Consider the following 15,056-nt stretch of genomic DNA (forward strand, 5'->3'; position numbering starts at 1 on the left):
CCTCTTCTCTTGACGTCGTTGGTTCATGGACCCCGACCACGCCGAGCTTGTCCCATCGACCGCCGCCGTCATAGCTTCTGGCGGGTTGTACCTCCATCCCATACCACCAGCCTGACCTGTTCTTCATCCTCCATCTCCTCGAGCCAACATTGCACTCCCGCCCTCACCGCTTCCTTGGACCATCCAGCCGAACGGACGCCCACAGACGGGCTCCAGCAATCCAAGACCTTCCGCCGCCCGTCTGGCTTCCCGTGTCCCGGCCTCGTACCTCGACAAGCTCCATCGCCACGAACTACCGCGGAACCACGTTACACAAAGCCTGTTCGACACTGCACTCTGTACACCCGGCTCGTGGATTATAAACACGAAGAGAGCTGCTGCTTTCCCCCTTATCCTCCCGCAGCTTCAGAGCTCCTCAACCCGAGCCCCCACGCGACACTTTCCGCACATCTACACCCGAAGTCGCCGTCATGGCGGGCTTCGAGCGGATAACACAGCTCGTTGGCGCTGCTGAGACCATCAATGGTGCCGAAGTGTCCCGCGCGACCTCGCCCGGTGGCGACTGGGAAGACAGCAATGGAGACGCCAACGGCAAGGAGAAGCTGAGCCGTTGTCGCCCTCGAACCTTTCCCTACACCAAGTACCTCCCGTACGAGACCGAGAGTGATGCCGAGCGGTTAGAGAACCTCAACACCTGTATCAAGCACCTCTATGTGGCGGTATCGGCTGGAGACTTTTCTCCCGGGGCAGTCCACTGGACCAGGGAGATTCGAGGCTGGTTGGCACTCAAGTTTGACCTTCCGCGCCACCTACGCGTGAAGCTCATCAAGCTCTACTACGAACTTGCCTTGGCCCCAGGTCTCGATGTTGTCGTCGCTGAGAGATTTGCAAGCATGTTCATGGTCTTGACAAAGTATGTGTTGCGAGACTCGGTTTGCTCTGGACACGTCGGCCGCTGCGGCATTGCTAACATTCGAGGTTTAGGCGCAAACACTACCTCCGCCCCGGCAAGGACCTCATTCTCGACTGGAGGCCTCTGTACAAAGAGCTCAAGACAAACGTGTTGCCCTCCGAATCCGTGACGACTACAACAACAAACATTAGAAGGTCTATCCGCACGGTGACAAAGCTGTGTACTTTTGCGCAGTTATACTTTGATCCGGAGGAGATTCCGGCCATGCTGGAAGAATTCCTGCCGTTCTTCAGCACGTCGTTCTCCGAAGGCGCATTCGTGGTGGTGGGACTGCTGAACCTGATGTTGCCTACGACTCCGGCTCCAGCAGACCGCCCAGACTTGCAACCGCAACATTACCTCCCCACCTTTTTCCATCTGTGGTCCTTGGTGAATCGATCGAAGCTCTTCGACGCGAATTTCCTCGACATTTGCTCCCGACTTGCCCGCGACTCCCTGCCTTCATCGTCGATCCCCTTCTCCGAATATGGGCTCTTCACCCAAGAGCAAACCCAGCTCATTTTCACCGCCGTCTTGCGGCTTCTCGAGATTCCCGTGGGCCAGTCGACCTCCCCTTATAGCTCGACCGTAGATGTTGGTGCAGGCCTGGCGATTCTCTTGGATCGTGACCAGCGGAAGCACCCGATAGCTCACCACATGGCTCGTTGGATTGTCATGTCGCTCTCCCCGGCGGCTTTGGACAAATCTGATTCTATCCTCGCCCGTTTGGAAGGCTTGATCCAGGCGGTGGAGACCTTCTACCATCCTTCGAACTCGGGCAATTGGACGAGGACCCTGTCCCAACTCGTATACTACTTGGCGGATTTCTTCGTCATGCGCTGGAACCGGGAGAGGAGCGGAGAGATGGAAGTTCCAGAGGAGAGGCGTCTCAATGACGCTATCAAGCGGAGATTCGTCCTCTGCCTGAGGGACGTCATCTTCATGGGTATCTTCGCCAAGAGTGGAACCGCCATCAACTTCTCGTTGTCCACTCTCCAATGTCTGGCGTACCTGGAGCCCGATCTCATTCTTCCTGGGGCCCTCCAACGAATCTACCCGGCAATGCAAGGATTGGTTGAGGTCCACCGCACCATTTCCTCAATCAGAGCACTCCACATGCTCTCCAAGACCATGGCAAGGACCAAGGGATATCGCTGCCACATTACAACCCTGCTCGGACTCGCACTCCCCGGAATAGATGCAAATGATCTGGAAAAGACATTGCATACGCTCAGCTACATCCAGTCCGTTTCATACATTATTCCTTTCCACGACTTGTCGAAGGAGAATCCGAAACCGGATCCAGATGCTGCCGCAAATCCTGACACGGCCATGGAGAATGGTGATAGATCTGGCTCTGGTCTTAGTACGCCACTGCCACAAACCGAAAGCAGTCCGGACCTGGCGTTGCAGTGGATTGCCGCGCAGGTGGACCGACTCGAGCGAGAGGGTGCCGGTGTGGAATTCGACTATGAGCGCGAGCTCTCGGATGAAGAGGAACAGGCGATCCTCCGATCGTCGACAACCGGCTTCGCTGAGTTCGTCATCACCTTTTTGGGACGTGTCTTCACGTTGTTGGAAAACCTTCCCGATGCCTCGCGCGTTAGAAGCGGCTCTCCTGAAGAAAATGTTGTCAACACACTCCCTGCGGCGTTTACACCTCTCCTCGCGTCGCTGTCTCCTGAACTGTTTGACATCGCTCTCGACAAGATTGCCAACTTTGTGACCAACCACGTCATTCACCAGGCTCGTGACGCCATGGCCTTTATCTGCAACGGACTGGTCAAAATCAATCCTCAAAAGACTCTTCGGCGTCTGTTGCCAGACCTTCTCAACGGAATCCGCACCGAAATCGGCGAGAACGGAGCTGGTTCGTCCAGAACGACGGGCTCCGAAGTCCTGCCCAAGGATCGTGCTCTTGTGTGGAACATCAGTCTGCTGAGCATGTGTGTTGTGCACGTTGGCGACGCAGTCCTCGAGTACAAGCAAGATTTGTTCGACATTGCAAAGTACATGCAAGACCACTGCCGCGGGATACCCACGGTTCATGTGTCAAACTTTATTCATCACCTCCTCTTGAACCTGACATGCGTCTACACAGTCGACTACTCAATCTACCAGCCTGAGCATCTGGCGAAGGGGTTGACCACTCAAGATTGGGGGCAGCTTCCAAACGCAAAGGACATATCGGTGAAGTGGCACGTTCCGAACAAGGAATGCATTGCTTTCGCCATTGAGCTTTTCGCATCGCAAGTGGAAAGCGCCCTTGGATCGCTCAAGGCACTCGTCGGCGAGAACCCTCCCATCAAACGTGATGGAACGGGCAAGGAGTGGTCGGACGAGGTTTCTCGCAACTTGGTCTTACTGCGCTTGATCATCTCTGGCATCTCTGTACTGTTTGATTCCAACTACAGCCAGCATCAAAAGAATGGGAGCAAACAGGCCAAAGATGACGGTGACGTGAGAATGGATGATAGCGATGAGGATGCTGACTTGGGCGAGGGCGAAGACGACGAGTCCCGACCGACCTTTCAGTACAAAGTTGGCTACCCCCTCGACCCCGCCAGCAATTCTCCCTCAAATGAGCAGTACTACCTGCTTCACTCTCTACGCGGCAAGGTCGGCGAGACACTTCACGAGATTCATCAATTCTTGGTCGAGAAGCAAGAAGACGATGTCCCCTGCTTCAACGCGCTGTACAATGCCTACCGGTCGTGGTTCATTGACGTTGGCATTGAACGGTCTGCACACGTCTTGGACAGGGTAACACGTCTTCTCTCCGCTGACATCCATCCTTTCAAGGTCAGTGGCCTCCGAAAGGAGTACCCAAGACCAATGTTGGTGCGGCGGGCATACGTGTACCACCTTCAACGACTTCGTCACAACGCTGCGCCAAGGGAACGCACGGAGTTGGAGGAGAAGTTGTTGCTTGACCTTGCCCAGTCGAGCGTATCCATCTACACTGAAATCCGCCGCACAGCCCAGACCGCGAATGAGTCGGCCGTGAAGTGCATCATCGGTTCTAGGCCTCTTGTCATTCCTCCTTTGCTCGAAGCTTTTGAGAAGGGAGTCAAGGCAAACGACTTTCCTCGCATCAAGGGTGCCATGTTCTCCTTGCTCTTTGGAAGCTTGGCCAAGACAATCTCCAGGAACTGGAAGTTCACTCCTCAGCTGATCAAAACCTTTATCCAAGTAACCGACGCTGACAAGCCTTCGGTCCAAAAGCTTGTTTCCAATGCCACTTTCCAGATTATGGATATGGGCAAGCCTGTGGAACGTCTTGTCATTCTTGATCATGGCATAGTCGGTGCCATTATGGAGCACATGGATCAGAAGGAGCTTGAAGAATGCAAATCACAGATTTCCAAGAAGGAAAGCGTCGTCAAGAGCAAGAGAGTGAAGGTGGAGGCAAAGAAGGCCGAGTTGTCCGCTCAGCTTGTCGAATCAACTCGCCAGGCACACTGGAAGAAGGCGATCCGGACAGCCACGGTCGTGATCCACCTCGGAATGCGTTTCGACAACATTGCTTCCGAAGCCATGATTGACCTTGCCGCCAACGGAACGATTGACCCCCACCCAACCCTGCGCAGTCTCTATCAGAGTGCCTTGCTTGGGTTCTTCCAGCTTGTGCAAACTCGCAGCCTTGCTCATCACAGTTTCGAGAGGTATATTCTTGGAGAGGAAGATATTCCCGAAAAGATTCAGGTCCCGACTCGTGCAGATGATCCAGATTGGACCGATGAGTACCTTGCCAGCTTTGGCCAGCCAGAGGCGAAGTACTACGTCGACTTTGACTATCCGGGCTGGCTCGTGTGGAACAAGACCATGCCTGCCTTCCAGATCGATACCAAAGGCCTCGACTACGACGAGGTGGAAACCAGAGTGCGCTCTCAGATCGGCCAGATCCTTGATCGCGACTGGTTTTCAACATACTTTGGTTATCTCAAGCAAGAGCCTAGAGATTCTGGTCAAGACCGCTTCCGGATGACGAGTGCGATGATCCTCACCCACTGCTTCGATTTGGTTTTTGCTGGGCAAACGAAGACGACTTTTGAGGACATCAAGGAGCTCACAGTGTCCGTGTACGGCGACGGAAGCGACAAACACCAGCACAGAGCGACGGCGGAAATCATGGGTGCGCTGCTCTCGTGCGCTCCTGATTTGCCCAAAGACACTCGAGCAATGGTGTGGGAGTTTGCTTTCCCACGTGTTCGTGACATCTTCATGGATGGTCTGACTCCTGAGAACTCTTCCTACTGGACCACCTTCCTGCACATTGCTCTCCAAGGCAAAGATCCGAAAAGGAACTGGCCTCTCATCGATTCGCTGGCAGCGTTCCGGCTCGATATGACATCCAGTCAGGCGTTCAAGGAGAGCTCTAAGATTAACCTGTTGCAGCAAGCCGTCATCGACTGCGGCTGGCATTTCCAGCTGGAGAAGCCTATTTTAGAAGACTTCCTTGCGCATGTTGATCATCCTTACAAGGCTGTGCGTGAAGCCATTGGTCAAACCATCGCCAGCATCTACAGGACTCGGTACCACGAGTCTCACTCCAACGTCAAGAAGTTCGTGGAAGACCAGAAAGCGGCTTCTTCTATCGGGGTCCGACCTTACCAACCAAGTGAGGATTACCGAAAGGCTGTGGTAGACGTTTTCGAGCGACTGGAGAAGTGGCGCAAAGAGCGCCCTGCGGGCGAGCAGCAACCGACCTCGTATACTCAGGCCGGAAAGACGGTGCTGCTTTGGCTCGACTCTACTCTGGCCTCCTTTGAGTGCACCCAACTCATTGAGTTCTTCCCCAACACCTTCATGGAGCAGCTGCTCCACATGATGGATGTCAAGGAAGATCCTGAGCTGCAGTCTCTGGCTTATCACGTCTTCAGGCACCTGCCGAACGTCCCACACCGCGCAGGCGAGGACGCTGAATTCATCAGCGCCATGATTCGCATCGGACTTAATGCCACCTCCTGGCACCAACGCCTGCGTGTTCTAATCAACATTCAAGTCATCTACTTCCGTCGCCTTTTCCTCATGTCTGAGGACCAGCAACAAGCTCTCTTCGACTGCGTCTCCTCCATGCTTGGCGACCAGCAGCTTGAAGTGCGTCTTGGCGCTCAGAGCACCTTGTCTGGCATGATTCGCTGCTCTCCTGTTGGCTTCCGCGATACCCAGGTTGAGGCTCTGCGCACGCGCTTCACGGACATGCTGCGCAAGAACCCTCTGCCCAAGCGTCGCGCACCGGGCACGCCGACTCCCGAGCAGAACAAACTGATACTGGTCAGGCACGCGGCGGTTCTGGGTCTCGGCGCACTCATTTCCGCATTCCCGTACACCAGTCCGCCGCCTTCGTGGTTGCCTGAAGTGCTGGCTACGTTGGCGCTCAGGGCTGCCGGTGATCCAGGAACTGTTGGCAAGAGTGTCAAGTCGATTCTGGCAGACTTCAAGAAGACGAGACAGGACACGTGGCACGTTGACGTCAAGGTATGTTGCTCTTCACCCTATTCCACTGTTTTTGTTGCCGAATTCTGATGGTTTTGTACAGGCTTTTGAACCAGAGCAGCTTGAGGATCTAGAGGGCGTGCTTTGGAAGAGCTACTTTGCTTAAACAGGCAATCTTGGCCTTGGTGCATATAGCAACCACCTTGCAGAAGAGAAGCAGAATCTGCTAGTCAGTTCCAAGTACAGGGACAAAATACAGGTACAAACAGAAGTAGAAGACACTGTCTCTGTCGGTGCGCGTGAAGAACGTCATCAAGATGCAAGCGAAAAGTACTGCATCACAGGGACGGCCGTCGCCCAAAATATTCCTACATTCTCCTTGAGGTGTGGAGTGGATGGTAACGGCAGGATGGCAGGCACCTAGGTGGTGGACAAATGCGATTGGGAATTGGTGGGACGGATAGTTGGAGGGGGGGGCATTGCATGGATGGCGATGGACTGGTGTGTGTTCTTTTTTGTTTTTCGCTGCATAGACCTCCTTTGCTTCACTTTTCTCAAGTCTTGTCCCGGTGCTTGCTTGCTTGCTTGCTCTATCTCGTTCCTTGTCCGAGACCGCCATTTTTTTTTTTTTCGGGTTGTGTAGTCAGTCACATATGTGGGTCTAGTCAATTGATTGTCATTGCTGAAGGTGCTGGTGTTCGCACTGGGTGTTGAGAAGGGCGAGTGAGTAAAGTTTTGGGTCGGCTTGTCTACTGCCACTGACAGTCATTTGCAGACTGACGCAGCAATAGAAGACGTCGAAATGTCTACGATCTCTTAACTCCTAGCAGCGCCTGCTCCATCCAGCAGGTCCAATCAATCCTAACTTCCATATTTAACCCCCCACAGTAGGTGAGGAAAGAAATTCAACCTAGGCTTAGCTTTACGTCGTCGCAACTTCAGACGCAAGCGCTTGAATGCTCCCCATGACTATCCATCAAGAGCTAATTTCTCTCTATGTTGAAGGTATGAAGCGCTTGAGGACTCCACGTCTCTACATGTCTTGACTTGGCGGCAGAGATTCTCGGATTAGCAATTTCTTTCGTCACCCACTGTGCCCCCATCAGCTTTACCCAGCCGAGGGACGACTACCCCGCTCGTTGCTGCCATCACCCCACCACATACCAGTCCAGTAGTGGCAACCCGCGATGCCGCATTCGCATGTGTCTGCTCGACATGTAGCGGAAAAATTCGACCGGCTCCCCCGCAGGTCTGCGTGACGCTCCAGGAATCGCGCAAACCCGTTGTGCAGGAAGGACGCTGTCAATGTGGGGGCAAGCACTTGGAGTAGTGAGCGACTTGACAGCAGACACGCATGTCAGACCCGTGACCTGTGCAGATGTCTGCTCTCCGAGAATGCGTGCAAGTGGAGACGCTGCTTGCGGCTAGGGCAGCGTCTGGTGGAAGATTCTCCGTGGCGTGGGGTATGCGTCGTTTGTGCATGGCGCGCTGGAAAACAAAAGTATTTGTTGGAAGAGCAATGGGTGGTCGATGAAGTTCCTCAAGACCTTGGTTTCTTGACAGGGATATTGGAAGATGAAGTTTCGCGATGGTAAGTCATCTTGATTCCAGGGCCAAAGGAGTCTGTTGATGCTATGGGGGTTGCTAACGTAGCCAGGCATGTGGCTTACTGCCACGGACAAACGCGTCGAATACGCAGAAGACGTGTATGGAATCACTCCGCATGAGGACAGGGCTTTGAAGCTTCTCTGCCCAACAAGAAAAGTCTTTTCTCGGGGCGACACGTTGAATCTGGGCACATTGAGTGTTGAGCTGGAGGCACAGTTCGACGGCGTCATCTCGATCGAGGTCACACATTTCTCAGGGGCGCGACGACGTGGGCCCGACTTTGAACTGTACCCCGAAGGCCGGCCTGAAGTGTCGCCATCCATCTCAAAGAGCCAAGATGGCACTACTCTTTCCTCTGGCTCTCTTTCGGCGACGGTAGGACCAGATCAGCACGCGTTCTCTATCCGGTTCCATGCGACGGACAACTCGAAGGAGCTCACGGCGCTTCTGAACCGCAGCGTCGGCCTTGCGTACAGCCCTCCGACCACTAGCCCTAAGCAGGTTGAAGACATGCGCAACTTTGAGCATTACATCTTCACGCAGCACGAACTCGGGGTCGGCGAGTCGATCCACGGCCTGGGCGAGCGCTTCGGCGGCTTCAACAAAATCGGACAAAGCATCAAGCTTTGGAACGAGGATGGGGGCACTTCCAGCGACCAAGCGTACAAGAACATCCCCTTTTACCTGAGCTCCCGCGGCTACGGAGTCTTCATCGACACGCCGGATCGCGTTTCGCTCGAGATTGGGAGCGAGCGATGCAGCCGCCTGCAAAAGTCGGTCGAGGGCCAGCGCCTCAAATGGTACATCATCTACGGGCCGTCCGGTCCAAAGGAGGTCCTGACAAAGTACGCGGTCCTGACGGGGCGCGCGGGCAAGCTGCCGGCATGGAGCTTTGGCCTCTGGCTAACGACGTCCTTCACGACCGACTACGACGAAGCAACCGTGACGCACTTCCTGGAGGGCATGAAGGCGCGCCAGGCGCCGGTCGAGGTGTTCCACTTCGACTGCTTCTGGATGCGTGCGTTCCATTGGTGCGACTTTGTCTTTTCGTCGGAGCACTTCCCCGACCCAAAAGGCCAGATTGCGCGCATCAAGGAGAGCGGCCTGGCGAAGAAGGTGTGCGTCTGGATCAACCCGTACCTCGGCCAAGCGTCTCCGGTCTTCCAGGAAGCCGTCGAGAAGGGCTACCTCGTCAAGCGGCTGAACGGCGACGTTTGGCAGTGGGATCTGTGGCAGACGGGCATGGGGCTCGTGGACATTACGAACCCCGCCGCTCGGGATTGGTACGCCGACTGCTTGAGGAAGCTGTTCGACATTGGCGTCGATTCTCTGAAGACGGACTTTGGTGAGCGCATCCCGTCGACGGACGTCAGGTGGTGGGATGACAGCGTCGATCCGAGTCGCATGCACAATTACTATGCGTTTTGGTACAACAAGTTGGTGTATGAGGTGTTGCAGGAACGGCACGGCGAGGACCAGGCCGTCCTGTTCGCGCGCGCCGCGACGGCAGGAACGCAAAGATTTCCACTCGTAAGCAAAACCTCTCATTTTCTCCTCTGCAACAACATCTCACCACCTCCACGCAGTGCTGGGGCGGCGACTGCGAATCCACACCCGCCGCCATGGGCGAGTCGATCCGCGGGGGCCTCTCCATCGGGCTGTCCGGCTTCACCTTTTGGTCCTGCGACATTGGCGGCTTCGAGGGGAACCCGCCGCCGTGGATCTACAAGCGCTGGGTGGCCTTCGGCCTCCTGTGCAGCCACTCGCGCCTGCACGGCTCGAACTCGTACCGCGTGCCGTGGCTCATCGACGAGGCCGACGACTCCGAAACCACGGCAGACCCCAAGCAGAGCTGCACCGCCGTGCTGAGCAAATTTGTCAGGCTCAAGCGCCGCCTGATGCCGTACCTGATGGCGCAGGCGGAGAAAAGCAGGCGCATGGGCTGGCCGCTCAGCTTGAGGGCCACGGCGCTCGAGTTCCCAGACGACCCGACGGCGTGGTTCCTCGACCGACAATTCTTTGTCGGCGACAGCCTGCTCGTTGCCCCCGTCTTCACCGAAAGTGGCGACGTCGAGTTCTACCTGCCGCCAGGGCAGTGGCTCAACTGGTGGACCCGCAAAGCAACGGCCGGGCCCAAGTGGGTCAAGGAGAAGCACGACTTCACCACGCTTCCGCTGTACGTTCGAGGGGGAACGATATTGCCTCTGGGGAAAGAGGATGCGGAGGGCGATAGCTTCGAGTACGATTGGACGGACATGCCTGAAGTGTGGATGTTCAAACTCCAATTAGATTCGCAGGCCGAGCTTGTGGATGAGAAGGGGGCGACGGTCGGTCACTGGCGGCGCGACGAGTGGGTTCCTTCTTCGGGCCGGAAGAATGATGCTTGACATGTCTACACATGTACGCCAGACTGCTTGATCTCACCGAGGTCACTCAGGCGTCTCTTCAGATGCGCTCGGCAAGCTTGGAGCATTCGAGATCATTCAAGTTTGTTCGGACATTGAATGTCCTTCCCCGGGGCTCGAATGCTCCGAGGCTTTGTGGCAAAGGTCATGGCACACGTTATGACTCCTCCTTGTCATTCTAAGCAAAGGACTTGGTGGACTCTAGTGTCAAGTGCGCAAGGCGCTTGAATGCTCCCTATATGCGCACATTTTAACATGGAAATTTTCTACTACTCTCCGGCCGTTTCTCTTGATCGAGCTCCTATGTGTGCTATGACGTTTTTTTTTTTTTTTTTTTTGCTAGCAAGTCTCGCTCTTGAGCTCCCGTGGGAGGATTTCGAATCTTGGGAACCTCAAGGCGCAAGATTCAAATCCACCTCCGGATTTTGTTTTGGCGCAGGGCAATGAATGCTCCCAAACGGACTTCGGGCTTCGAATTCAATAACTATCAGTATTTAGGGGATCGTCACTCTTTTCAATACGAAAGTATACTTTTTTAAACGAGAGTGCGCGGCTTCTCTACATCACTCCTGCCTCCGCTCCAAATCAATCGACAAAGACCGCCTCGTCGAAAGGGGCGATATGCCGCCCGAAGTCTCCGACCCGTCAACCTCGCGCTCCTGCACATTCTGCCCTTCCTTATCTCTCGCAGTCTCCTCGTCGCTCTGCCGCACAGTCATGGTCTTCTCAAATGCAGGCGGAGGGGCTACAAGACGTGGATGCAGCTGGTCGCTAACATCGAGCATAGCCAGACGATCCCCCTTGGCCGTCACGGGAACCGCCTCAGCGGCATCGCTCCAGGTGCCTACGCCAAGGGACTCGTGGGCCAGGCGCTGCAGCTGTAGCGTGCCGTTGGCGCACCACTCGAGACGGGCGTATACGTCGAGGTTGCGGCGGCGCTGGACATACGAGACGATGGGCTCGATGGTGTAGGAGAGGAGGATGATGAGCCCGCCGATACTCAGAAGCACTGCCAGGCCGAACATGTTGAAGTTGGTGTAGGACGTGCTAAGAACGATTTGGTTGTTGCAGAGTTGCTTGGTGGCATCGCTGGTGGGACGCATGAGGAACTTGTCAATGTCTGGGTCGGATGGTCCGCTTGCGACATCGACAAAGGTCCCTTGTATGGTTGCGAGCGCTGCATTGTACCAATACTCGACGTCCTGCTGCCACTGATCGTCTGGCAAAGCTCCCTGCGCGCCGTCGTACAAGCTATCTCTCGAAGTCAAGGCAGCGATTCCCAGGCTTTCAACGATGGCGGCAAGCGGGAAGTTGTTGAGCGAGACAACATTGGTTGCCCAATCTGCCTGACTGCGCACCTTCTCATCATCAAATATGCTGGCAACAAGCATCTCCGCTTCCTTGCCGCCGCCCCACCGCGAGCAGCGCCGCGGGGACGACTCGGGTACGTTGGGATTGCAGTATTGCTCTTGCTCAGCACAGCCCAGTACGGATGCGGCGTCATTTTGCACGTAAGTGGTAATGGCCTGGCCTGTAGTCACATCTTGGGCTTTGGCGAATGCCGTCTGCGCGCTATACCATGGATCGTTGGTGCCGCCGGTGAAGAGGACGTCATTGGCGCTGAGGAAGAAGAGCGCGACATCTGCGTCGGTGCGTGAGAGCTCGGGGATGGGGAAGAAGAACGATCCGACAACAGCGCTGCCGTTTACTGTGAACGAAGGCATGGCGCTGTACAGTTTGTCAGTGGGTGACTTTAGGAGCTTCAAGGCTCAGGGGTAGCTCAGGGGTAGCTTACCGCAGAGAGTAATCACCTCGCGCACTCGTAAAGTTCATCACTTTGAACTCCTCCCATTGAGTCTGCGGATACTGGTATGTGAAGGCATCGCCCTTGTACGTCGGCCCCAGGTAAAAGCGCGAATAATTGCTGCTCAACTCCGGGTTGCTGTAGTTGCTCTCCTTGCCTGCTGCAGAGACGGGAGCGCAGTGCGTGATTCTCCGGTACAAAAAGCGGTTCTTGTCTGGCGTGTTGAGGCCCAAGTCTGCCCGGCTGTCCAAGTATCCGGTGTCGAAGCGCAAATTCCTTTCCTGGGTCTTGCACAAGGTGTCGTTGAAGGGACACGTTGCGTTGCGTGTGATGGTCGCAGACAGCTGCTTTGTGGCATAGGTGTGACATGTGCCTGAGGAGGTGTCGTTGCTCGAGTCTGTGTAGCACTCCTGGCCGTAGTTGGCAAACGCTTTGTAGCGACGGGCCTGGTATGGCAAGACCTTGGTGGCGAGTTCTGCTGTGGTGGCGTTGGCGTCGGTGAGAATGCCGCAGTTTGTGCTCTTGATCATCACCGCATCTCCGGTTAGTGTTGATATGCGCGACGAGAAGATACCGGCGACTGCGAAGCCTCCCAGACTGACAATCCCAAAAACGATGATAGGGAGCGTTCGGTAGTAAGGCCGCTTGGCGATGCGTCGCCATGACCACAGCGCGTGGATCAAGCTGGAGAGACCACTGGCGCCATTGGCAGAATTTCGAAGAATAGCTTGTCGTTGGTGGTAGAGAGCATCTCGTGGCGCTTCGGACGAGAGGTAGTAGTGTAAGAAGTAGCAGGTGATGCGCCACCAGCTCGTGCCAATGAGGGTGGTGAACAAGGCGAGAAAGGCAATGAGGATGTCTCCATCTCTGCGCTCCAGCGTGATGGTCTTGCCCATGACGGTGCCGCCTTCCCAATTCGTCCACGCTCCCAGCTTGACGTCATATGACGATGACGAAGAGATGGTGGAAGTCATCTTGGAGTACACCTGACAAACGAAGCAGGATTGTCCCGAAAGTGAAGTCTGATGATTCCAGTGAATTTTCCAGTCCAAAGCCGGCTTGACCGTCGCGGATCCATATCTATTTAACCAAATTCTGCGGACAGCCATCTCAGCCCAGATCCCCAATTACCAGTGCTGCAGCACACGAAGACTGGGTTCAACAGCAATGCACACAAGGAAGAAGATAAACCTGAAAGAGCAAAGATGTTCAAATGGTGTGAGAGAGAGGCAATCTTGGGGAACGAAGGTCCCACCGCCGGCCAATGGTTCCCATGGACTCTTGTCAAATCCCAGTGAAGATCCTCTCAAGCTGAGCGTAGAAATAAGGGAGTTTTGGAGTTCCCCAGAAGACTCATTTCTTCCGTGTCGCCCATTGGTCGCGCGCTCGGTCACCTCGTCCGCTTTGGTCCCGCAAAGTGAGAAGCGTGCTAAATTAAGCCTTCGTCGCTGGACACAGACCCCAATCGAGTAACGGCGCATGATGTGGGGGCGGATATCCGCACTGCGATAGCCGAGTCGCCTGCGATAACCTTGGGGCCAAAATGCCACATCTCCCCGGCTCACATCAAGGTTGAATTGCTGGAAAATTTGCGTCTTGCTGTCTCGGCTCCCCGAAGTGGATCTGCATTTTCCGAATTAGGTCTGGAAGGCTTGATTTCCAATCGTCTCGACTGATTGAGGAGCGCATCTCCTGTCTCGAAGGGGGTTGCAAGGGTTGGAGGTATCCAGGTGGCGAGGGTGCTACAAGTCATCCAGACACGGGATATATATAGTCATTTTGCTCGCGTGGGTGTGGTGCTTGATTTAGAATAATGTACAGCCTTGGGTTTGCACATTCATTTGTCCGTCAAGATTTCCAAGTGCCCAAGTATTCACTCAGTGACCATGACGCATTCGCAGATATTTATCTTGAGGTTCAAGTCTTTAAAATGTGCAATTAACCTGACGGGAGGATTGCGGGAGGATTGCAGTCTGAGAGCTTTGATCTTGGTGGCGTTGGTCCTTGCGTCCTTTGGATGCTCCCCGGCCCCTGCCTGTCCGGCGATATGGGTCCAAAACTTGGCGCGTATGGTTCTGTCGGTGCTTACTGCTGACGATGCAAGCCTACTAACCGTGAGTACCGTCTTTCTGGCACTGGTTGTCTGTTGGACCGAGGCTTAAGAGCAGAAGTCCTTTGTAGGACACACGCATCAAGCAACCTAAGGAGAGCCACCTTAGTCATGGAAAATTTCCAACTCAAAAAGGATGCATCCAGGGAGCATTCAAGCCCCTCATACGCTTAATGATTAAATTTTCTAAAGTCATAGGGAGCAATCGTCGACATGCGTACCACGATCTCTACCACTAAAAGAGTGTCGGGCTGAGGCTTTGTTGCAGCAAAGCTATGCCCTGTAGTTGACTTCAGCAACTGACGAAGCAGTTTGGCCCTAAGGTGGACGGCAACGCAACGGATTCAAATCCATACTGCGTTGAGTTGTAAGTTTTAAACTGCGCTCTGCCTGTTGAATCTTAAATTGTGGGGTTCTAGTTGTGTTGCGTGACGTTGCTAATCTTGCCTTCCTACGTGGTTTACCTAATTCGGCAATTCCAAAGTGTTCAAGTTTCACAATCAGAAAGTCAGAAACTCCACTTTTCTAAAATGGTAGAGACCCTTAAAGACGGTCGCCAAAGAATTGCTAAATCCAAGGTGTGGCCGGTAACTTGAACGCCCTATGTATTAATCCAACTACATTTATCCAAGTCCAGCGCACCTCGCATACGAAGACTCCCTATGCGTCTGCATTACTGCGTAAGATTATCTCCAAGTACAACGCGCGTTGCGGCTAATCACTCTATAGATATCTACA

The 15,056-nt window shown here is 54.6% G+C and overlaps 4 protein-coding genes across 4 annotated transcripts; 3 read left to right on the plus strand and 1 right to left on the minus strand.

Annotated features, from left to right (window-relative positions):
* Positions 1-470: 470 nt before the first annotated feature.
* Positions 471-6,557, plus strand: BKA78DRAFT_248089 (uncharacterized protein; the record flags this gene model as incomplete). Its single annotated transcript, XM_066884351.1, has 3 exons — positions 471-913; positions 985-6,433; positions 6,495-6,557. 3 exons carry the CDS (start codon positions 471-473, stop codon positions 6,555-6,557), a joined length of 5,955 nt encoding a protein of 1,984 aa, XP_066746259.1.
* Positions 6,558-7,555: 998 nt separating this feature from the next.
* On the plus strand, positions 7,556-10,703 carry BKA78DRAFT_377898 (glycoside hydrolase family 31 protein). Its single transcript, XM_066892894.1, has 3 exons — positions 7,556-7,982; positions 8,049-9,529; positions 9,586-10,703. The coding sequence occupies exons 1-3, from the start codon at positions 7,967-7,969 to the stop codon at positions 10,384-10,386; spliced, it is 2,298 nt and encodes a 765-aa protein (XP_066746260.1). The 5' UTR covers positions 7,556-7,966; the 3' UTR covers positions 10,387-10,703.
* Positions 10,704-10,967: 264 nt separating this feature from the next.
* BKA78DRAFT_248101 (uncharacterized protein) lies at positions 10,968-13,182 on the minus strand (the record flags this gene model as incomplete). Its single annotated transcript, XM_066884354.1, has 2 exons — positions 10,968-12,132; positions 12,200-13,182. The coding sequence occupies 2 exons, from the start codon at positions 13,180-13,182 to the stop codon at positions 10,968-10,970; spliced, it is 2,148 nt and encodes a 715-aa protein (XP_066746261.1).
* An 853-nt stretch (positions 13,183-14,035) lies between these two features.
* BKA78DRAFT_308255 (uncharacterized protein) lies at positions 14,036-14,520 on the plus strand. Its single transcript, XM_066887924.1, has one exon. It carries the CDS (start codon positions 14,095-14,097, stop codon positions 14,368-14,370), a length of 276 nt encoding a protein of 91 aa, XP_066746262.1. The 5' UTR covers positions 14,036-14,094; the 3' UTR covers positions 14,371-14,520.
* Positions 14,521-15,056: the final 536 nt, after the last annotated feature.

The sequence above is a fragment of the Phyllosticta capitalensis genome (assembly GCF_038381095.1).
Source record: "Phyllosticta capitalensis strain CBS 128856 chromosome Unknown BKA78scaffold_3, whole genome shotgun sequence".
In the NCBI taxonomy this organism is placed as follows: Eukaryota; Fungi; Ascomycota; class Dothideomycetes; order Botryosphaeriales; family Phyllostictaceae; genus Phyllosticta; species Phyllosticta capitalensis.